The sequence below is a fragment of the Oncorhynchus mykiss genome, chromosome 5 (genome assembly GCF_057628025.1).
Source record: "Oncorhynchus mykiss isolate SJ-2025 chromosome 5, ASM5762802v1, whole genome shotgun sequence".
Lineage (NCBI taxonomy): Eukaryota > Metazoa > Chordata > Actinopteri > Salmoniformes > Salmonidae > Oncorhynchus > Oncorhynchus mykiss.
This window is the reverse complement of record NC_143026.1, coordinates 97,940,052-97,965,265: the sequence shown is the minus strand read 5'-3', so window position 1 is coordinate 97,965,265 and position 25,214 is coordinate 97,940,052. Positions and strand designations below refer to the sequence as shown.

Here is a 25,214-nt window from a genome sequence, read left to right as displayed (position 1 = left end):
GGGGCCCCAGTGTTAAGGATCAGCGTGGCAGACGTATTGTTGTCTACTCTTACCACCTGGGAGCGGCCCATCAGGAAGTCCAGGATCCAGTTGCAGAGGGAGGTGTTTAGTCCCAGAGTCCTTGGCTTGGTGATGAGATTTGTGGGCACTATGGTGTTGAACGCTGAGCTGTAGTCGATGAACAGCATTCTCACATAGGTGTTCCTTTTATCCAGATGGGAAAGGGCAGTGTGGAGTGTGATTGAGATTATGTCATCTGTGGATCTGTTGGGGCGGTATGCGAATTGGAGTGGGTCTAGGGTGTCCGGGAGGATGCTGTTGATGTGAGCCATGACCAGCCTTTCAAAGCATGTCTTGGCTACCGACATGAGTGCCACGGCGCGGTAATGATTTAGGCAGGTTACCTTCGCTTACTTGGGCACAGGGACTATGGTGGTCCGCTTGAAACATGTAGGTATTATAGACTCGGTCAGGGAGAGGAGGAAAATGTCAGTGAAGACACTTGACAGTTGGCCCGCATTGACGCTTTGCTTGTTTGATGGCTTCTGGTTGGTTTATGTACGTACAGTCACTGTGGGGACGACGTCCTCGATGCACTTATTGATGAAGCCAATGACTGAGGTGGTGTATTCCTCAATGCCATTGGATGAATCCTGGAACATATTCCAGTCTGTGCTAGCAAAACAGTCCTGTAGTGTAGCAGCCGAGTCATCTGACCACTTCCGTACTGAGCGAGTCACTGGTTCTTCCTGCTTTAGTTTCTGCTATGCCAAATGGAGGGTGGGGGAGAGCTTTGTATGCATCTTTGTGTTTGGAGTAAAGGTGGTCTAGGATTTTTTCCCCCCTTGTGACATGCTGGTAAAAATTTGGTAAAACTGGTTTAAGTTTGTCTGCATTAAAGTCCCTGGCCACTAGGAGCGCCGCTTCTGGGTGAGCATTTTCTTCTTTGCTTATGGCCTTATAGAGTTGCTTGAGAGCGGTCTTCGTGCCAGCATCGCTTTGTGGTGGTAAATAGATGGCTATGAATAATACAGATGAGAACACTCTTGGTAGATAGTTTGGCCGACAACTTGTACTCTACCTTAGGCGAGCAATACCCCGAGACTTCTTCAATATTAGACATCGCGCACCAGCTGTTATTGACAAAAAGACACACCCCACCCCTCGTCTACCAGATGTAGCATCTCTGTTCTGCCGGTGCATTGAAAATCCCACTAGCTCTATATTGTCCGTTTCTTCATTCAGCCACGCCTCGGTGAAACATAAGATGTTACAGTTTAAATGTCCCGTTGGTATGATAATCTTAATAATTTGTCATAAATGTAATTTTCTAACGATTGCACGTTAGCAAGGAAAATGGAAGGCCTGGATGCCCTTTTCCGGCGTCTTTTCTTCACACAGAAGGAGTGGATCTGGGCCTGTTCCAGTGAAATCAGGATATCCTTCTCGTTGAACTCGTTAGAGGATAAAGTTTCTTCCAGTCCGTGGTGAGTAATCACTTTTCTGATGCCCAGAAGTTATTCTTGGTCATAGGAGACGGTAGCAGCAACATTATGTACAAAATAAGTTAAAGAACAAGTTACACAAAACGAGAAATTTTTTTTTTTTTTAAATTGCACAATTGGTTGGGAGAATGTAAAACATCAGCCATGTTCTTCGGTGCCATCTTTTGTCTGTTCTGTTAATGAGCAGAACCTGATATATAAGTGTGGGTGATTGTTCAGAACATGTAACATGCCTCGACAGGATGTTGAGTTCCAGCATTTAGCTATAGACTTCCACTGGCAGCAGAGCTATAGACTTCCACTGGCAGCCGAGCTATAGACTTCCACTGGCAGCCGAGCTATAGACTTCCACTGGCAGCAGAGCTATAGACTTCCACTGAAAGCAGAGCTATAGACTTCCACTGGCAGCAGAGCTATAGACTTCCACTGGCAGCAGAGCTATAGACTTCCACTGGCAGCAGAGCTATAGACTTCCACTGGCAGCAGAGCTATAGGCTTCCACTGGCAGCAGAGCTATAGGCTTCCACTGGCAGCAGAGCTATAGACTTCCACTGGCAGCAGAGCTATAGACTTCCACTGGCAGCAGAGCTATAGACTTCCACTGGCAGCAGAGCTAAGACTTCCACTGGCAGCAGAGCTAAGACTTCCACTGGCAGCAGAGCATTTTAAAGAATGAAAATCCACAGCTGCCTGTGTAAGAGGTGCTGCCTCATAGAACAGGATTATGTAGCTTCATTGAGACAGAGGACTTAAAGTTCACCAAGACCTTTGGCAAAACTTAACGGTATAGGAGGAATGTTAAGAATTTTAATTAGAAGCAGAATATTTAAAATGACTGATAAGCAACCTAGGGTCAGGGAGGTGGGGGGGTTATGTGGGTTGGGAAGCATGGTTTATGTTTGTACCCCCTCTGAAAAATAAAAAGTTGGTCACAAAACAAAAAACAAAAACATAATTTTTCAGGTTGAAACAACGCTGCTCCCTGACCGGCTGTCTGGTAGAAACAACGCTGCTCCCTGACCGGCTGTCCGGTAGAAACAACGCTGCTCCCTGACCGGCTGTCTGGTAGAAACAACGCTGCTCCCTGACCGGCTGTCTGGTAGAAACAACGCTGCTCCCTGACCGGCTGTCTGGTAGAAACAACGCTGCTCCCTGACCGGCTGTCTGGTAGAAACAACGCTGCTCCCTGACCGGCTGTCTGGTAGAAACAACGCTGCTCCCTGACCGGCTGTCTGGTAGAAACAACGCTGCTCCCTGACCGGCTGTCTGGTAGAAACAACGCTGCTCCCTGACCGGCTGTCTGGTAGAAACAACGCTGCTCCCTAACCGGCTGTCTGGTAGAAACAACGCTGCTCTCTGACCGGCTGTCTGGTAGAAACAACGCTGCTCTCTAACCGGCTGTCTGGTAGAAACAACGCTGCCCACTGACTGGCAGTCTGGTTGAAACAATGCTATATTGCAATCTTCAATCTGCTGGTCCTCTGTGCGCTTTAACTTACGCATTCAAGAAGAAATATGGTGATAAAATAACTATCAGAGGCTAATGTCAGCTCTGCTCTCTGTGTTCCTCAGCACAGTGACAGAACAAATAAGAGTTCCAAGGGATTGATCTGTACTTCACACAAAGTAAACAAATACAACTAATGTAAACACATTCCAAAATACTACACCAGTCATTTCAGAATCCCATACTCAACAAGAACATGTTTTAGTAATTCAGAGAATGTAGGTTATCATAACAAGAAGCTCCTGATGACAGACTGACCAGGTCAACTGGGGTCATGAACCCCTGATGACAAGCTGACCAGGGCAACGGTCTCAGCCTCCAGTAATTATGCTGCAATAGTTTATGCCCCTCTAATATTCTCTCGCTCTCTCCTCTCAGAGCACCTGAGCCCTAGGACCATGCCTCAGGACTACCTGGCATGATGACTCCTTGTGGTCCTCAGTCCACCTGGTCATGCTGCTGCTCCAGTTTCAACTGTTCTGCCTGCGGCTATGGAACCCTGACCTGTTCACTGGACGTGCTACCTGTCCCAGACCTGCTGTTTTCAACTCTCTCTCTACCACACCTGCAGTCTCTAACTCAGAATGATCAGCTATGAAAAGCCGACTGACATTTACTCCTGAGGTGCTGACCTGTTGCACCCTCTACAACCACTGTGATTATTATTTGACCACTAAACAGGTGCCATTAATACAGGTAACGAGTGGAGGACAGAGGAGCGTCTTAAAGATGAAGTTACAGGTCTTTGAGAGCCAGAACTCCTGCTTGCTTGTAGGTGACCAAATACTTATTTTCCACCATAATTTGCAAATAAATTCATAAAAAATCCTACAGTGTGATTATCTGGATTTTTTTTCTAATTTTGTCTGTCATAGTTGAAAATTACAGGCCTCTCATCTTTTTAAGTGGAAGAACTTGCACAATTGGCAAGTTAAATTGGCAAGCTAAATACTTTTTTGCCCCACTGTATGACAAACTAAAAATGATATGGCCACTTTGATATAATGTTTAATCCCATAAGGTTGTCTGATTTCAGATGTATCCATGTAAACAGGATTAATTAGGGGAAAATAGTTATTCTTGCAAAGCATGTAAACATTTTATTCAAACTATAATACTAATCGGAGTATTCACAATCCGGGTAGGACCTTCATTTTTATAATATTTTTTTTAATTTAAAAAAACATTTTTTTTTTTAAATTATTGTCCACCAGCTACTGTGGTAGTTAGATTTTAAAAACCTACCAGCCACCCAAAATATTTTTATGTCAATCACTAGAAAGAAGTAATGGGGTATATTGCTCAATTCCATTTAACCAATGTATGTTAAAATATACTGGACCAAAAATAAAGGCAATATGTAGTGTAGCTCCTGTAACAGAAGATACCAAATGTGTTCCATACCCACACCAAGCTCATTTCAGATGTGTTCCATACCCACACCAAGCTCATTTCAGATGTGTTCCATACCCACACCAAGCTCATTTCAGATGTGTTCCATACCCACACCAAGCTCATTTCAGATGTGTTCCATACCCACACCAAGCTCATTTCAGATGTGTTCCATACCCACACCAAGCTCATTTCAGATGTGTTCCATACCCACAACAAGCTCATTTCAGATGTGTTCCATACCCACACCAAACTCATTTCAGATGTGTTCCATACCCACACCAAGCTCATTTCAGATGTGTTCCATACCCACACCAAGCTCATTTCAGATGTGTTCCATACCCACACCAAGCTCATTTCAGATGTGTTCCATACCCACACCAAGCTCATTTCAGATGTGTTCCATACCCACAACAAGCTCATGTCACTCAAATGTTGTGCACAAATTAGGTTACATCCCTGTTAGTGAGCATTTCTCCTTTGCCAAGGTAACAGGTACCAAGAAGCTGATTAAACAGCATGCGCATTACACAGGTGCACCTTGTGCTGGGGACAATGAAAGGACACTTTTTTCCCTTGTGGGAAAAAAACTAATTCTGATTGCCATTCTGATTGCCCCTGCCCAGTCATGTGAAATCAATAGATTAGGGCCTAATGAATGTATTTTAGTTGACTGATGTCCGATTAACTATAAGTCAATACCATCATTGAAATATTGCATGTTGCGTTTAAAAATTTTGTTCAGTATATTTCATTTAGTTAAAATAGTAAACACCAGATACAGTCCAGTTGTCGAACACCGTGCCACAAAAGGCCGAGTGATGCATCTTATTTATAATTATAGTTCAGGGCTCCAACACTGACATTTATGAGCACAATAAAAGTATGACTGTTGTAAAGAAATTACTAAAAGTTCACAATTAAAAAAGTTTGAGTGTTCAAGCTCAATCAAGCACAATGTACCCCAAATATTTCAGTCATTTGGCGAGACACATTTTCAGCTGCCCCTCTAAGCGGCAGGCCATGACCGTGGTCAGTGGCTTTGGTCCAAAATGAGCACTTGCGTTCTACTGTTATTTGAAGGGTGATCTTCGAAGAACACCCGAGAGGACCCTCTGGAGAGGAAGGTGGACTAGGAACACAAGTAGCCGGAGAACACTCGATTGAATGACACCTACAGTTAGTAAACAAGGAAAGACAAAGTTTTTGTAGAAGAAAAGACCAGGAATAACGCTGGCTGAGCGAGAGAGGGTTGGAGGTCGGAAATAGCGGTGAGGAGTGAGGACTAAATTGAGAAAAAGTTGAAGAAACAGCTGTACAGGAATGCGAACAATATGGGTGTCAGTTCTGATGGTATGGAGCGGGAGGATGAGGGTCAAGGACCGAAGAAGAGCGATCATGATACAGAAAGCAGTGGAGGGTCTAGCAAAGAAAGCATAAAGGAGAGCCAAGGTAGAACGTAAGAGTAGTGATGTGTTGGAGTGGAAAGTGGTGATGGTGTTTGATGAGACCACAGGGCCTCATTTACACCCTATCCCATGAACTTTCAATGTTAGAGAATTTGGCATTTAAAACACTGCAATGCATATGGGACAAAGAATTGGATATGAATGGGATATTTGGCGGCAGGGTAGCCTAGTGGTTAGAGCGTTGGACTAGTAGCCGAAAGGTTGCAAGATCGAATCCCCGAGCTGACAAGGTACAAATCTGTGGTTCTGCTAGCTAGGTAAGTCAGTTTAAATTATACCCAATATAACAACGTGAGCAACTAGTGCTAGCAATTCAAATAAGAACTATCCCAGAATGGTAATATTTAAACAGGAATAAGTAGTAAACAAGAACAGAATCGATTTTCTCAGTACCCGTTAGTGAATTAAAGCTGACATGGACCAGAATCCTTTTACGTGGATTGCTTGGTCTGTTGCTACATCCGTGCAGACATTTGACAGGTAAGCTTTTATGCATTGCACAGAGGCTGAATCAACAAAAAAAAATGAAACTGAAAAGCTATTTTGCTTCCTGTTTAAGAATGATAAATAACCAGAATAGTGGTGTTTCGCTGTGAAGCTAGTATTGCAATGCATTAGGATTGCTGGTGTTATGTCATCTACAAGACCCTGCTAGGTAAAGTCCCCCCTTATCTCAGCTCGCTGGTCACCATTGCATCTCCCACCTGCAGCACACGCTCCAGCAGGTATATCTCTCTAGTCACCCCCAAAACCAATTCTTTCTTTGGCCACCTCTCCTTCCAGTTCTCTGCTGCCAATGACTGGAACGAACTACAAAAATCTCTGAAACTGGAAACACATCTCCCTCACTAGCTTTAAGCACCAACTGTCAGAGCAGCTCACAGATTACTGCACCTGTACATAGTCCACCTATAATTTAGCCCAAACAACTACCTCTTTCCCTACTGTATTTAATTAATTCATTTATTTTGCTCCTTTGCACCCCATTATTTTTTATTTCTACTTTGCACATTCTCCCATTGCAAATCTCCCATTCCAGTGTTTTACTTGCTATATTGTATTTACTTTGCCACCATGGCCTTTTTGCCTTTACCTCCCTTATCTCACCTCATTTGCTCACATCGTATATAGACTTGTTTATACTGTATTATTGACTGTATGTTTGTTTTACTCCATGTGTAACTCTGTGTCGTTGTATGTGTCGAACTGCTTTGCTTTATCTTGGCCAGGTCGCAATTGTAAATGAGAACTTGTTCTCAACTTGCCTACCTGGTTAAATAAAGGTGAAATAAAAATAAATAAATAAATGTTTCCAATGACCAGGTTTGCATTGTGATAAATTCAGACAGCTATAACACCCATGACTATTATTAAATGACAGTGAGGTTCCTGATAGCTTGTTTTTATATTCACCTTATGCATTGATAAATAATAAATAATTGATAGACGATATGATGCAATACTAGGTTAGAAGGCCTAGACTACTTCATCCTAATGTGAGCTAAATGCATTGGATACAAAACCAACACTAGCATATTTTAAAGAAGAATATGTCCTTTAAACATATTCTCTGCAGTCCCCAGATGATGCACGTCTCGTAAATGGCTCAGTAGAATAACATTATAGCATCCCCAAGTGAGGGGTATGAATGAAATTAACATTCAACAGCTTGTTCAGTACAAGGAAAACATTTTGGCATGACAGCCACAGGGTTTCTTTTATACACAGGTGGGCAGGAATTAAAACTTGCACAGTGCAGTACCCTGGGGCAGGAATCCCCCAGGTCTAGATTCTAGAATGAGCTTAATGTTCCAATGAGCTGAGCATTCTGCTTTTTAGAGAATAAGGTGTGGATCCACTTCCAACATAGTGATGTTGCACACTGCTGAATAAACTCCTGAAAAGGGGGATTTTCCTGGTGGACAGGAGGTTCCCAAGTTTATCGGTCTGGGTGAGGGGGTGGGATGTGCTTCACCTGGAGGAGAACACAGCAGAAACCAAGGGAGGTGAAGTTAACCTCACTGCTCTAATGCCAGTGCTGGTTCAAGCCGCTGAGAACAACTACTTTTGTTAATGTGCAATGGTTTTGTAAACAGTTTTACATATTCATAGGCTGAATCAAGTTGTCAGACTTAATTGATAATTTCATTATTCAAAACATATTCTTTATGTGCAATGGTAAAACATGAGGGGAGGGGAAGTGACAAGAAGAAAGTTAGATAACGTTAGGTAAACAGACATGTATTGACTGATCGTGTATGAACGTACACACAACTTGGCTGGCGAACAAGCCTAGATTTAACAAGCTAGCTGCATTTCCTACCTTTTAAAAATCAGATCTTAAAATGTTTGCCTCCGGGGCGTCCCGGGTGGAGGCACATTAGTGCGACACATTAGTGCGACACATTAGTGCGACACATTAGTGCGACACATTAGTGCGGCTGGCTTCCGGGTTGGATGTGCGCTGTGTTTAGAGCAGTGCGGCTTGGTTGGGTTGTGTTTCGGAGGACGCATGGCTTTCGACCTTCGTCTCTCCCGAGCCCGTACGGGAGTTGTAGCGATGAGACAAGATAGTAAATACTAACAATTGGATACCACAAAATTGGGGAGAAAAAGGGGGTAAAATTTAAATAAATAAATAAAAATGTTTGCCTCCAAATCAGTCCGGCACGATAATTGTCCTATCAAGCCAATGCCATGGAGTGAAATGAACGCATCAGTTGCTATCTGTCCCGGAAAACAAACTATTTGCTACATTTGTCATTAGCTGGCAAGCAAATTCAGGATATATATTTTAAACTGTCCAGGTCTTCAGAATTGACTTTTACTATTAGTTCCTTTAGTTGTTCATCCTTAAAACAGCCGATAACCAGGAAGAGATCGCCAGCCATTGTGTTCAATGAGCTAACTTAGCTTGGCTAGCGGGCTGATACCCAGGACGAGATCGCCTGCTAGCTAGCCATCGTGTTCAATGAGCTAACTTAGCTTGGCTAGCAGGCTGATAAACAGCAGTGACTCAACATTGGAATTCAGAATTCTTATGAAACTAAATGTTAAAAATTAAAATTGTTGACTTCCGTACTCGCTATACGCTCCAGATAGAACATCAGTATGCATTTTGGAACACACCCAGTGTCTCGGTTTAGGTATGAGAATCTCTGTGTGCCTTCACTAGCAGCAGACAGTTGTAGCAAACTAACTTTACTGAACAAAAAAACAAAAACGCAACATTCAACCATTTCAAAGATTCTACAGAGTTACAGTTCACAAGGAAATCAGTCAATTTAAATAAACTCATTAGTCGCCAATTATGGACTGGGCAGGAGCGCAGCCATGGATGGGCCATGGAGGACATAGGCCCACCCACTTGTTAGCCATGCCCAGCCAATCAGAATGAGTTTTTCTCCACAAAAAGGGGTTTATGACAGACAGAAATACTCCTCAGTTTCATCAGCTGTCCGGGTGCCTGGTCTCAGACGATCCCGCAGGTGAAGAAGCCGGAAATGTGGCAGTCCTGAGCTGGCATGGTTACACCTGGTCTGCGGTTGAGGCCGGTTGGACATATTGCCAAATTCTCTAAAATGACATAGCAGGTGGCTTATGGTAGAGAAATGAACATTCAATTCTCTGGCAACAGCTCAGGTGGGCATTCCTACAGTCAGTATGCCAATTGCACGCTCCCTCAACTTGAGACAGTGGCATTGTGTTGTGTGACAAAACTGCACATTTTAGAGTGGCCTTTTATTGTCCCCAGCAGGTGGATGGATTATCTTGGCAAATGAGAAACGCTCACTTACAGGGAAGTACACAAATTTGTGCACAAAATTTGAAAGAAATGCGCTTTTTGGAACATTCCTGGGATCTTTTATTTCAGCTCATGAAACCAATGTTGCATTTATATTCTAGTTTGATAGTCAGAGTCCCATTAACATCCTCTCACCAGGCAGTTAGTCGTTGAGGTGTGACGGCCAGGTTCTCTGCTGGTCCCCTGGAGCGCTGGCTGGCTGTTCAAGAACCCTAGAGTAGGATTGGGCAATCTCCAGCTTTCCATACCTTCATTCCATTCCTCTACAATACTGGGGTATACAGTATTACCGGCAGTGCACACAAGGGGCGCCATTTCATTCCAAACAAAATATTTTTGATGCACAAAACAAATTTAGGCATCAGGGATCTTTATCCAGGAAGGGATTGATTGTCTCTTCTGTAACCAAGAAGATTGGTTTGTTAACTGGCTAGATGTCAAGATCAAATGCATAGCTGGATCCCTGCGCTGGAGATAATATAGTTGTGGCGTAGCATGCACCCCTGCAAACTTTAGGGTGCACCACACACAAATAAAAAGAGGCATTTAAAATCATGGGCATTTCAAAATACCCTGTTATACACGGTATACTGCCCAAGCATACACTAGGGCACTGCTGGCTGTTCTAGAACTCTGTGACAAAGCCACTGAACTCCTGCCAAGACAACTAGAGCCAACTTCAGTCCAGAACGCTACGCTTGGTTGGTGGCTTAAACTAATCATTCAGCAGCCGGACCCACCTGACCATAAGCTTCTCAGGAATTCTGCTGGTGTGGATCACGTCCCTAACCTTAGGGAGTGAAGAAAGGTGCTTTGAGCTACTGTGGTGTGTTGGGACTGAGCCCACTGTGCAGCACTAAGCACTGTGAGCTCTGCATGCTGAGGTGAGCTGCTGAACTTTACACCTGTTTGGGTCAACACAGAATGCTACACAAAGTAGAAGAGATTCACAGCAACCAGACTACAGGAGCTGCCTGCTGTCATACCCCCTGGAACTAACTGTCCAGTGAAGACCTTGCTGGTTAATCATTAACCTGCAGCTTGAGCTAACAAACAAGTTAGTGGGATTTTTAGAATGATTCTGTATGATTGTCTATGGCCAGATGGACTTAGTTTAAAATCGCCCTTGGTACTATGATGGCGCATCTCCCAATTAAACTAACCTTCCACACAGTTCCGTCAGGAAGTATTCACAACCCTTTACTTTTGAGACATTTTGTTTTGTTGTGTTACAGCCTGAATGTTTAATTGAGATTGTGTCACTTGTTATGGCACACCTAAATAAATTCAGGAGCAGGGCCTCCACCTGTCAAACGGGTAACGATGTCTGATTCACCAGCCACGTTGGTGCGTGGTAACACTCCGGGCTCTACAGTGTGGGCATTTAACACAAATAGTCAAGTATGGGCACAAGTGAGAGTTGTGATTTTATAGCTAAATAAATGCTGTAGTAGCGGTTTTCAAAGTATTTCTGCTATTTTGTTTCATATCTGGTAACGCATAAACGGAATCCTAACGTTATAGCTATCCCACCTCGCATAGCAACACTGCCTTTCTGGGGGGCTGTGAGCACTGAAAGATTTGTATTTAGAAGCAATGGGAACAGGGAAAAAGTTATTTATTCTAAAGTCTGCTAAAGTGAGACTTTGTCCTCTTTTCTTGGCTAGTTATACTTGTTCACAAGCTAGGTTTACAATGTTTGAGTTAACTCCCACGGCAAGCAAGAGACATGGGCCTTTATGTACTGTGATGACTCCAGTGGCCCTGTTACCAAGGTAACCTTAAAGGGGCAGCTAAAAATTCAGATTATTTAAAATACTAAGGTCACAGAATATTAAAATGAGCAATATACCACATTACTTCTTACTAGTCATACATTTCTTGTTTTAGAAACCAGCACGCACATCTTTTTTTGTTTGTTGCTTATTTGTGTAATTAGTGTATATTCAGAAAGTATTCAGACAACTTGACTTTTTCCACATTTTGTTACGTTACAGCCTTCTTCTAACATGTATTTCCTCAATCTTCACACAATACCCCATAATGACAAAGCAAAAACAGGCTTAGTAAAATCACTTCTAGGCAAGTCAGTTAAGAACTAATTCTTATTTACAAGATTCTCTGGTCTGATGAAACAAATATTGATCTCTTTGGCCTGAATGCCAAGTATCACATCTGGAGGATACCTGGCACAATCACTACAGTGAATCATGGTGGTGGCAGCATCATGCTGTGGGGATGTTTTTCAGTGGCAGGGACTGGGAGACTAGTTAGGATTGAGAGAAAGATGAACGGAGCAAAGTACAGAGATCCTGGATGAAAACCTGTTCCTGAGTGCCCAGGACCTCAGACTGGGGCGAAGGTTCACCTTCCAACAGGACAACGACCCTAAGGACACAACCAAGACAACACAGGAGTGGCTTTGGGACAAGTTTCTGAATGTCCTTGAGAGGCCCGGCCAGAGCCCGGTCTTGAACCTGATCTAACATCTCTGGAGAGACTTGAAAATAGCTGTGCAGCGAAGCTCCCCATCTAACCTGACAGAGCTTGAGAGGATCTGCAGAGAAGAATGGGAGAAACTCCCTAAATACAGGTGTGCCAAGTTATCTTCATACCTAAGGAGTTTTTTTTGCATAAAAATAAACAATCCTGGTTCTGCTTTCCAACAAACACTGGGAAACAAATTCACCTTTCAGCAGGACGATAACCTAAACCACACGGCCAAATATACACTGGAGTTACTTACCAGGACAACATTGAATGTTCCCGAGTGGCTCAGGTACAGTTCACTTAAATCTACGGCAAGACTTGAAAATGTCTGTCTGGCAATGATCAACAACCAACTTGACGAGATTGAAGAAGTGGAAATATTGTACATTGTATAAGCCAGGTGTGGAAAGCTTTTAGAGACTTTTAGAGACTTACCCAGAAAGACCCACAGTGGTGGGTAGCTGTAGTGGCTGATTCTAACATGTATCGACTCCGGGGTGTGGATACTTACGTAAATTAGACCTGTATTTCATTTTAAATACATTTTCTAAAAATGTATAAGAACATGCTTTGACTTTGTCATTATGGGGTATTGTGTGTCGATGGGTGAGAAATCATCTATTTCATCAGTTTAAAAAAAATCAGACTAACAAAATGTTGAATAAGTCAAAGGGTATGAATATTTTCTGAAGGCTTTGTAGGTCGTAGCCACCGAATGTCATTTCCATACCAGGGAGTTTGGACATTAACTTGTTAATGTGAACGAGAGACATCGTGCAAATGAACAAGGATGTAAAACATGCTTCTCTGATGGAAGAAGAGCCAGGGCCTGCTCTGCTCAGAGACGAACAGCTAGGGCCTGCTCTGCTCAGAGAAGAGGAAGTCAAGATATCTATACAGCCAACACTGCTGCTAACTCATCCAAAGCGCTTTGACTTCTCAAACATGGCAGAAAGCTAACACTATATGATGCCCCATCTCCTTATTAGTTCAGCCACTCACTGAGATAACTAGCATGTTAAACTTAATACACAGCTAGACTCATCTCCTCCCTCTTTCTCCTGTTGTGTAATTTACAAACAAACACGTGACTGGCTCAACTTTCCTGATGAACTATGGTAAGCTTCAGAATGCATTATAATGTGACAGGTTAAATGAAGAAAGCAATCTGCTTTATCTCCTAACATTTTCCACAAGTTGATATAAATATATTAATATAGTCTACACCATCACAATAAATGCATGTAATATAGTCTACCTACACCATCACAATAAATCCATGTAATATAGTCTACTTACACCATCACAATAAATACATGTAATATGGTTTATACCATCACAATAAATCCATGTAATAGTCTACACCATCACAATAAATCCATGTAATAGTCTACACCATCACAATAAATCCATGTAATAGTCTACCTACACCATCACAATAATTCCATGTAATATAGTCTACCTACACCATCACAATAAATCCATGTAATATAGTCTACCTACACCATCACAATAAATCCATGCAATAGTCTACTTACACCATCACAATAAATCCATGTAATATGGTTTATACCATCACAATAAATCCATGTAATAGTCTACACCATCACAATAAATCCATGTAATATAGTCTACACCATCACAATAAATCCATGTAATATAGTCTACCTACACCATCACAATAAATCCATGTAATATAGTCTCCCTACACCATCACAATAAATCCATGTAATATAGTCTACACCATCACAATAAATCCATGTAATATAGTCTACCTACACCATCACAATAAATCCATGTAATATAGTCTACCTACACCATCACAATAAATCCATGTAATATAGTCTACCTACACCATCACAATAAATCCATGTAATATAGTCTACACCATCACAATATATCCATGTAATATAGTCTACACCATCACAATAAATCCATGTAATATAGTCTACCTACACCATCACAATAAATCCATGTAATATAGTCTACCTACACCATCACAATAAATCCATGTAATATAGTCTACCTACACCATCACAATAAATCCATGTAATAGTCTACACCATCACAATAAATCCATGTAATATAGTCTACCTACACCATCACAATAAATCCATGTAATATAGTCTACCTACACCATCACAATAAATCCATGTAATATAGTCTACCTACACCATCACAATAAATCCATGTAATATAGTCTACCTACACCATCACAATAAATCCATGTAATATAGTCTACACCATCACAATAAATACATGTAATATAGTCTACACCATAACAATAAATCCATGTAATATAGTCTACCTACACCATCACAATAAATCCATGTAATATAGTCTACCTACACCATCACAATAAATCCATGTAATATAGTCTACCTACACCATCACAATAAATCCATGTAATATAGTCTACCTACACCATCACAATAAATCCATGTAATATAGTCTACCTACACCATCACAATAAATCCATGTAATATAGTCTACCTACACCATCACAATAAATCCATGTAATATAGTCTACCTACACCATCACAATAAATCCATGTAATATAGTCTACCTACACCATCACAATAAATCCATGTACTAAAGCCTACACCATCACAATAAATCCATGTAATATAGTCTACCTACACCATCACAATAAATCCAAGTAATATAGTCTACCTACACCATCACAATAAATCCAAGTAATATAGTCTACCTACACCATCACAATAAATCCATGTACTAAAGCCAACACCATCACAATAAATCCATGTAATATAGTCTACCTACACCATCACAATAAATCCATGTAATATAGTCTACCTACACCATCACAATAAATCCATGTAATATAGTCTACCTACACCATCACAATAAATCCATGTAATATAGTCTACCTACACCATCACAATAAATCCATGTACTAAAGCCTACACCATCACAATAAATCCATGTAATATAGTCTACCTACACCATCACAATAAATCCAAGTAATATAGTCTACCTACACCATCACAATAAATCCATGTACTAAAGCCTACACCATCACAATAAATCCATGTAATATAGTCTACCTACACCATCACAATAAATCCATGTAATATAGTCTACACCATCACAATAAATCCATGTAATATAGTCTACCTACACCATCACAATGAATCCATGTAATGTAGTCTACCTACACCATCACAATGAATCCATGTAATATAGTCTACCTACACCATCACAATAAATCCATGTAATATAGTCTACCTACACCATCACAATAAATCCATGTAATATAGTCTACACCATCACAATAAATCCATGTAATGTGGTCTACCTACACCATAACAATAAATCCATGTAATATAGTCAACACCATCACAATAAATCCATGTAATATAGTCTACACCATCACAATAAATCCATGTAATATAGTCTACACCATCACAATAAATCCATGTAATATAGTCTACCTACACCATCACAATAAATCCATGTAATATAGTCAACACCATCACAATAAATCCATGTAATGTGGTCTACCTACACCGTCACAATAAATCCATGTAATGTGGTCTACCTACACCATAACAATAAATCCATGTAATATAGTCAACACCATCACAATAAATCCATGTAATGTGGTCTACCTACACCATCACAATAAATCCATGTAATGTGGTCTACCTACACCATCACAATAAATCCATGTAATGTGGTCTACCTACACCGTCACAATAAATCCATGTAATGTAGTCTACCTACACCGTCACAATAAATCCATGTAATATAGTCTACACCATCACAATAAATCCATGTAATGTAGTCTACCTACACCATCACAATAAATCCATGTAATGTGGTCTACCTACACCGTCACAATAAATCCATGTAATATAGTCTACCTACACCATCACAATAAATCCATGTAATATAGTCTACACCATCACAATAAATCCATGTAATATAGTCTCCCTACACCATCACAATAAATCCATGTAATATAGTCTACCTACACCATCACAATAAATCCATGTAATATAGTCTACCTACACCATCACAATAAATCCATGTAATATAGTCTACACCATAACAATAAATCCATGTAATATAGTCTACACCATCACAATAAATCCATGTAATATAGTCTACACCATCACAATAAATCCATGTAATGTGGTCTACCTACACCGTCACAATAACTCCATGTAATATAGTCTACCTACACCATCACAATAAATCCATGTAATATAGTCTACACCATCACAATAAATCCATGTAATATAGTCTACCTACACCATCACAATAAATCCATGTAATGTGGTCTACCTACACCGTCACAATAAATCCATGTAATGTAGTCTACCTACACCGTCACAATAAATCCATGTAATGTGGTCTACCTACACCATCACAATAAATCCATGTAATGTAGTCTACCTACACCGTCACAATAAATCCATGTAATGTAGTCTACCTACACCGTCACAATAAATCCATGTAATATAGTCTACACCATAACAATAAATCCATGTAATGTAGTCTACCTACACCATCACAATAAATCCATGTAATGTGGTCTACCTACACCATCACAATAAATCCATTATTTATTTTAGACCGGTCTAAAGAAACATGAGATGAAGAAAATGTAGTTTATTTCAGAAGAACAGAATAGCATACTCTGAGTTGTCCTCATGTTAGGTCCTGATCTGGTTATGCCATATGGCTGTGGGCAACACTAGTTCATTTAGCAGACAAGATTTGATTAGAATTCAGTGGCAATATTTTATAGTATGAAGAATATAGTTGATCAAAGCTGAATAAAATAGAAATTATATTTTCTCCAAAAGATTTGAGGGAGTGCGCACATCACGGCCGGTTGTGATACAGCCTGGAATCAAACTAGGGTGTCTGTAGTGACGCCTCTAGCACTGAGATGCCTTAGACCGCTGCGCCACTCGGGAGCCCCAATAACCGTTACAGTAAAACAGCCCCGAGTTACAGTACAACAGTCCTGAGTTACAGTACCCGTTACAGTACAACAGCCCCGAGTTACAGTACCCGTTACAGTACAACAGCCGAGTTACAGTACCCGTTACAGTACAACAGCCCCGAGGTACAGTACCCGTTACAGTACAACAGCCCCGAGTTACAGTACAACAGCCCCGAGTTACAGTACCCATTACGGTACAACAGCCCCGAGTTACAGTACCCGTTACAGTACAACAGCCCCGAGTTACAGTACAACAGCCCAGAGTTACAGTACAACAGCCCCGAGTTACAGTACAACAGCCCCGAGTTACAGTACAACAGCCACGAGTTACAGTACCCGTAACAGTACAACAGCCCCGAGTTACAGCACAACAGCCCCGAGTTACAGCACAACAGCCCCGAGTAACAGCACAACAGCCCCGAGTAACAGCACAACAGCCCCGAGTTACAGCACAACAGCCCCGCGTTACAGCACAACAGCCCCGAGTTACAGCACAACAGCCCCGAGTTACAGCACAACAGCCCCGAGTTACAGCACAACAGCCCCAAGTTACAGCACAACAGCCCAGAGTTACAGCACAACAGCCCCGAGTTACAGCACAACAGCCCCGAGTTACAGCACAACAGCCCCAAGTTACAGTACAACAGCCCCGAGTTACAGTACCCGTTACAGTACAACAGCCCCGAGTTACAGTACCCGTTACAGTAAAACAGCCCCGAGTTACAGCACGACAGCCCCGAGTTACAGCACAACAGCCCCGAGTTACAGCACAACAGCCCCGAGTTACAGCACAACAGCCCCGAAATACAGCACAACAGCCCCGAGTTACAGTACAACAGCCCCGAATTACAGTACAACAGCCCCGAGTTACAGTACCGTTACAGTACAACAGCCCCCAGTTACAGTACAACAGCCCCGAGTTACAGTACAACAGCCCCGAATTACAGTACAACAGCCCCGAGTTACAGTACAACAGCCCCGAGTTACAGCACAACAGCCCCGAGTTAAAGCACAACAGCCCCGAGTTACAGCACAACAGCCCCGAGTTACAGTACCGTTACAGTACAACAGCCCCGAGTTACAGTACAACAGCCCCGAGTTACAGTACCGTTACAGTACAACAGCCCCGAGTTACAGTACAACAGCCCCGAGTTACAGCACAACAGCCCCGAGTTACAGCACAACAGCCCCGAGTTACAGTACCCGTTACAGTACAACAGCCCCGAGTTACAGTACCCGTTACAGTACAACAGCCCCGAGTTACAGTACCCGTTACAGTACAACAGCCCCGAGTTACAGTACCGTTACAGTACAACAGCCCCGAGTTACAGTACAACAGCCCCGAGTTACAGTACCGTTACAGTACAACAGCCCCGAGTTACAGTACCGTTACAGTACAACAGCCCCGAGTTACAGTACCGTTACAGTACAACAGCCCCGAGTTACAGTACCGTTACAGTACAACAGCCCCGAGTTACAGTACCGTTACAGTACAACAGCCCCGAGTTACAGTACAACAGCCCCGAGTTACAGTACCGTTACAGTACAACAGCCCCGAGTTACAGTACCGTTACAGTACAACAGCCCCGAATTACACTACAACAGCCCCGAGTTACAGTACCCGTTACAGTAAAACAGCCCCGAGTTACAGTACTGTTACAGTACAACAGCCCCGAGTTACAGTACAACAGCCCCGAGTTACAGTACCCGTTACAGTAAAACAGCCCCGAGTTACAGTACCCGTTACAGTAAAACAGCCCCGAGTTACAGTACCCGTTACAGTACAACAGCCCCGAGTTACAGTACCCGTTACAGTAAAACAGCCCCGAGTTACAGTACCCGTTACAGTAAAACAGCCCCGAGTTACAGTACCCGTTACAGTACAACAGCCTCGAGTTACAGTACCGTTACAGTAAAACAGCCCCGAGTTACAGTACCCGTTACAGTACAACAGCCCCGAGTTACAGTACCCGTTACAGTACAACAGCCCCGAGTTACAGTACCCGTTACAGTAAAACAGCCCTGAGTTACAGTACCGGGCCTCTCTGGGTTGGAACGTGGAATGTGTAACATCTGTGAGAGGGAGGGTGGTGGGGGTGATGATTCAGGAAGGGCGAGGGGCAGGTTCCAGTGAGGGGAAACTGAGGGTACGTCCCAAATAGTAAAAAAGTTGTGCACTATAAAGGGAATAAGGTACAGTATCATTTAGGACTCAGCCACAGGGGGAAGGGTTCCAGTTAGAGGAACATGTGTGAGAGGTCAAGCCTCCACTAGTCTTTCTGCTGTGTGAGAGGTCAAGCCTCCACTAGTCTTTCTGCTGTGTGAGAGGTCAAGCCTCCACTAGCCTTTCTGCTGTGTGAGGGGTCAAGCCTCCACTAGCCTTTCTGCTGTGTGAGGGGTCAAGCCTCCACTAGTCTTTCTGCTGTGTGAGAGGTCAAGCCTCCACTAGTCTTTCTGCTGTGTGAGAGGTCAAGCCTCCACTAGTCTTTCTGCTGTGTGAGAGGTCAAGCCTCCACTAGTCTTTCTGCTGTGTGAGAGGTCAAGCCTCCACTAGTCTTTCTGCTGTGTGAGAGGTCAAACCTCCACTAGTGTCTTTCTGCTGTGTGAGAGGTCAAACCTCCACTAGTGTCTTTCTGCTGTGTGAGAGGTCAAACCTCCACTAGTGTCTTTCTGCTGTGTGAGAGGTCAAACCTCCACTAGTGTCTTTCTGCTGTGTGAGAGGTCAAACCTCCACTAGTGTCTTTCTGCTGTGTGAGAGGTCAAACCTCCACTAGTGTCTTTCTGCTGTGTGAGAGGTCAAACCTCCACTAGTGTCTTTCTGCTGTGTGAGAGGTCAAACCTCCACTAGTCTTTCTGCTGTGAGAGGTCAAACCTCCACTAGTCTTTCTGCTGTGAGAGGTCAAACCTCCACTAGTATCTTTGCTCCAGGAGACCTGTACTTGGTCTGTCGCAGCTGAAGGTGACATCCCGTACTCCAACAACATATTTAACAGCCCTCTGTTTGACCCTTTTCTGAGAAACCTCCCGTCACCAAAGCCAAATCTATAAACCGGAATGTCTTACCAGTCAGTACGGGCCATACAATGTGTGAAAATAAATGTTTAAATACAACTTCTCCAGAGTTTACCGAATTCTAACCATATCTTCCTAAAGGTGCTCTGCCATCTGGGATCACGCAGTAATCTCGCGAGGGCGTATGGGAACTAAGTGGTGAGCTTAGAAAAATGTAGATTTAAACATGTATTTTTACCATAGTTCACACATTGTATGGCCCCTAACGACTGGTAAGACATTCCGGTTTATAGATTTGGCTTTGGTGACAGGAAGTTTCTCAGAAATGGGTCAAACAGAGGGCTGTTAAATATGTTTTTGGAGTACGGGATGTCACCTTCAGCTGCGACAGACCAAGTACAGGTCTCCTGGGGCAAAGAGGCTCGTGTACACATGACCTACTGAATATACTCCTTCAGACTGACAGGCAAATCCATCAACCCTGTTAAGACAAGCACACTTTCTTCTACAACAGGAAACATTTGTCAAAGTTATCAGGAACATAAAACAGTAAAGAGTGTACCATATTAATGTCCTCTGATATTTCACAACTCAGACTTGGAAGAGGGCCTTTCTTGCATGGTAGTAAATATGTATTTTTATTAGAGCAGACTGTCTCCTGAATTACCTTTGTGATGAGCAGTGGTTCTCGGTGCTCTCTGCCTCCTTTGAGTGTGAATCCCCATGGAGCACCCCCGGAGAGCAGGACATCTACCAGCCGCCACCCCTCCCGGCTCCTCTGATCCATGTCTTCCGGTCTCTCCATCAGCCAATGGTTGTGATCGCCATCAGAATACCGGGGCTCACTCCTACTATCCATGGTGTCCATGGAGCTTAGAAAAACACCTCACTTGATAAAAGACAGAGGTCAGTTTTCAATAACAGAAAAAAATAAAGCTTTTTCTTGATAACTGAAAAAAACAAACATTTTTACTACATCACTATGCCTTCTCCTGATCACACTCCAGACTGTAACGCCCGATGTCCACCAGATACATCTGCGATTTATTTGGCCATATGTCTAGCTCACATTTTTGTAGTTGATGCACCTGCGTCGCTTTTCAACTTGTTGGAGTATGTGTGTGTACTTCCGTTTGTACCACCGTTCTATAAAGCAAAGCAGGAGTGGAAAATATTTGACTCATGCGGCACGCAGAATGCACCGAAACCTAGTGCGGCATCCCCAGCGTAGCGTTTCGGACTGATCCATTGACAACGAAGGACTTCCGCCGGAACGCAAACAGTTTGATGAATCTGGTGGGCATGAGGCGTAATGCTCTTAGTTGAGACTTAAAACATGTTGTCAGCATACAGGGTTGAACTAACATTAGCTAAATAACTCATCCAAATAGAGTAGGACCCCTGCTTTGTGAGTCACTCTAATAAGTTATCACATGAACAGGCAAAGTTGTATCTAGTTAGTTATCTAAAAATACGTTAATGTAATATTTAACTAGTCAGCTAAGATCATATTGTTCACAAACAACAAACTCGTGAAGTCTCACGCACGTCAAGCTAGTTAATGTTTGCTAGGCTAGCTCCAAACTAGCAGTCGATTAGATATTTTTCCAAACACATGGAAATACCTGGGACTTTCTGGAAACCGGTATATAAATTCAATAAAGCATTACACTTGACTTAAATAAATTAAACATTCAGGCATGAACTGTTTGCTAGAGTAATTAATCGCAGAGGTTTAAACTCGATAGTGTTAAATTTAGTTTCCAACGTTAGCTACCTGGGAATTCAATGTGTTGAAAATGACCCGATCTTGCCTGGTTTGCTTTTGTCGATGAGCACAGCTTTCAAAGTTATGCATTCTTCATAATATTCGTCACTTGTCTTCTGCCAATTAATGGACATACGTGTAATTATCTAGTTAACAAATCGTTTTCAAGCGACCCACCTTTTCCAAGAGACTAGCTAGCATGCTAGTTTATTAACCTGTGGATGCAATGGATTACACAGCAACCTGGGATTTGGACAGCTGCAGCCTGCTGTCATAGACTAGACATAACATCGTAAACGTAAATCCAAGGCACGTCAATGAGTATGATACGTTGAAGGCATACTTCAGGATTTTGGCAATGAGGCCTTTATCTACGTCCCCAGGAAAGATGCATTTATGGATACCATTTTAAGTCTCTGTCCAGTATGAAGGAAGTTAGAGATAGTATTGGCTCGCAAAACTAACTAGCATTAGCGCAATAGCTGGAAGTCTATGGATATCTGCTAGCATGCTTGCAAATATAATTTAAATTGTAATTCGCAACATATCATACGAAATGTCTGATGGACAACCACAAATTAATACATACAATACGAAACGTAACTTAGTAAATAATTTGGGAAAATGTACTTTTACTAAGTTACGTCTACCAGTGACTCTAGGTTGATCTTCCAAATTGCCAACGAGCCTCTGACATATACTACAACAGCACCACCTGGTGTTGTAGACATGTAACTTTACCTCGAAAAGGATGACAGTAGTTTATGCACATAGAGTTTACGTGCTATCGAGTAGATACTATAGACTTTAGTCTATAGAGCTCGCCAGCTTGAAGTGGGCAGGGCAAACCCGTTTTGGTGATTTTTGGTATATCATCAAAATCAATCACATCACGTTTTTGGACTCATTTAGACTTTACAGTGAAATGCTACTAGCCCTTTCCCAACATTGGAGACTTAAAAAGTAAGGAAATAGAAACACAATAGATAATAATGAGGGTATAATCAAGGAGTAGCGGTACCGAGTCAATGTGCTGGGGTACCACGTCGTAATATGTACGTGTAGGTAGGGGTAATAGTCACAAGGTTATCAGGACAGATAATCAATTTAGCAGTAGCAGCAGCGTATGTGTGTGTGTGTTGGAGTGTCAGTGTAAGTATATGTGAGTGTGTAGGTAGAGTCTAGTGAGTGTGCATAGACCAGTGGCGACCCATCATTCAGGGCGACACGTCATTTGAGCCCCACCTGTTTAGCATGTTATTTTGCCATTAATATGTGCATCAAAGCTGGGACCGAGAGACTGAAAAACAGCTTCTATCTCAAGGCCATCAGACTGTTAAACAGCCATCACTAATATTGAGTGGCTGCTGCCAACATACTGACTCATCTCTAGCCACTTTAATAATGAAAAATAAATGAATGTATCACTAGCCACTTTAAACAATGCCACTTTATATAATGTTTACATACCCTACATTTCTCATCTCATATGTATATACTGGACTCTATACCATCTACTGCATCTTGCCTATGCCGTTCTGTACCATCACTCATTCAGATATCTTTATGTACATATTCTTATTCATTCCTTTACACTTGTGTGTATAGGGTAGTTGTTGTGAAATTGTTGGGTTAGATTACTTGTTGGTTATTACTGCATGGTCAGAACTAGAAGCACAAGCATTTCGCTACACTCGCATTAACATCTGCTAACCATGTGTATGTGACAAATAACATTTCATTTGTGATTTCATTTGTGTCACATATCAGTTTTCAAACAATGTAAAAACATATATATACAAACATGGTCTCTTTGCTTTCTTGAGTAAGGCAGCTCCAAAATGCAGGTGTTTCAGCCTAGCTCAGTGCTTTCTCTGGTGGTGGGGCAGCCAGAGGAAAATACAGAGCGTAGGGGCTGGTAATGTTCCCTAGTTGCGCCGTGATTGGCTCAGTGTTCTGCCACTCATGAGGACACATGAGTGTTCTGCCACTCATGAGATTTAGAAGTGCCCATCCAAGAAGGCCCAAGGTCATTGGCCACATATAAAATGTTATCACGTTATATCTACTGTAGCTTTGATGGGACTGATCATGTCAACATCATACATTCAAAATCTTAGTTAGCAAGCTAGACAATCAGTCATCATCATGAATCACATCTACAATCTACTGGCAAATCCTTTTCAATCCTTGTCATATGAAGAGAAATTATAGATAAAACGTATCGGTGCTCATCGGCCATTGGATATAAATATTACACAACAAGTTGGAAATCGCAAATTCAACAATTTGTGGTTTGGAAGGACTCAGTGGCTAACTGCAAGTGTTGCAAAGCAATCACTAGCCTGCTATCAAATCCAACTGTATTTGTCACGTGCCGAATACGACAAGTGTACGCCTTTACCGTGAAATGCTTACTTACAAGCCCTTAACCGACAGTGCAGTTCAAGAAGAGTTAAGAGTTAAGTTATTTACCAAATAAACTTAAGTATAAAATAATAAAAAGTAACACAATAACATAACAATAACGAGGCTACATACAGGGGGTACTGGTACCGAGTGGGGGGGTACAGGTTAGTCGAGGTAATTTGTGCATGTAGGGGTGAAGTGACTATACATAGATAATAAACAGTGAGTAGCAGCAGTATACAAAACAAATGTAGGGGGGGGGGGGGGGGCGTCTGTGTAAATAGTCCGGAGGCCATTTGATTAATTGTTTAGCAGTCTTATGGCTTGGGGGTAGAAGCTGTTAAGGAGCCTTTTGGTCCTAGACTTGGCTCATCGGTACCGCTTGCCGTGCGTATCAGAGAAAACAGTCTATGACCAGGGTGACAGGAGTATCTGACAATTTTTGTGGCTTTCCTCTGACACGCCTATTATAAAGGTACTGGATGGCAGGATGCTTGGCTCCAGTGATGCACTGGGCCATACGCACTACCCTCTGTAGCGCCTCACGGTCAGATGCCGAGCAGCTGCCATATCAGGCGATGATGCAACCGGTCAGGATCCTCTCGATGGTGCAGCTGTAGGATCTGATGATTTTGAGGATCTGGGGACCCATGCCAAATCTTTTCAGTCTTCTGAGGGGAAAAGGTGTTGTGGTGCCCTCTTCACAACTGTCTTGTTGTGTTTGGACCATGATAGTTTGTTGGTGATGTGGACACCAAGGAACTTGAAACTCTCGACCCGGTCCATTACAGCCCCGTCGAAGTTAATGGGGGCCTGTTCGGCCCGCCTTTTCCTGTAGTCCACGATCAGCTCCTTTGTCTTGAAAGCTTAAAAGGATG

The 25,214-nt window shown here is 42.4% G+C and overlaps 1 protein-coding gene across 8 annotated transcripts in view; it reads right to left on the bottom strand.

Moving 5' to 3' along the window:
• shroom2a (shroom family member 2a) overlaps positions 1-22,200 on the bottom strand; it is an 87,201-nt gene extending 65,001 nt beyond the window's left edge. For 3 of the 8 annotated variants that reach the window (XR_016496404.1, XM_036979027.2, XM_090236547.1), the window contains exons 1-2: positions 21,937-22,172; positions 20,827-21,048 (exon numbers count right to left, since the gene is read on the bottom strand). Coding sequence is in view for 7 of the 8 variants with exons in the window: in XM_036979027.2 (XP_036834922.2) it covers positions 20,827-21,027 (201 nt within the window). In the remaining variant the exon portion in view is untranslated. Of the gene's footprint in view, positions 1-20,826; positions 21,049-21,936 lie in introns of all 8 variants that reach the window. The other 5 variants (XM_036979028.2, XM_090236548.1, XM_090236550.1 and 2 more) reach the window with 2 other exon arrangements.
• Positions 22,201-25,214: the final 3,014 nt, after the last annotated feature.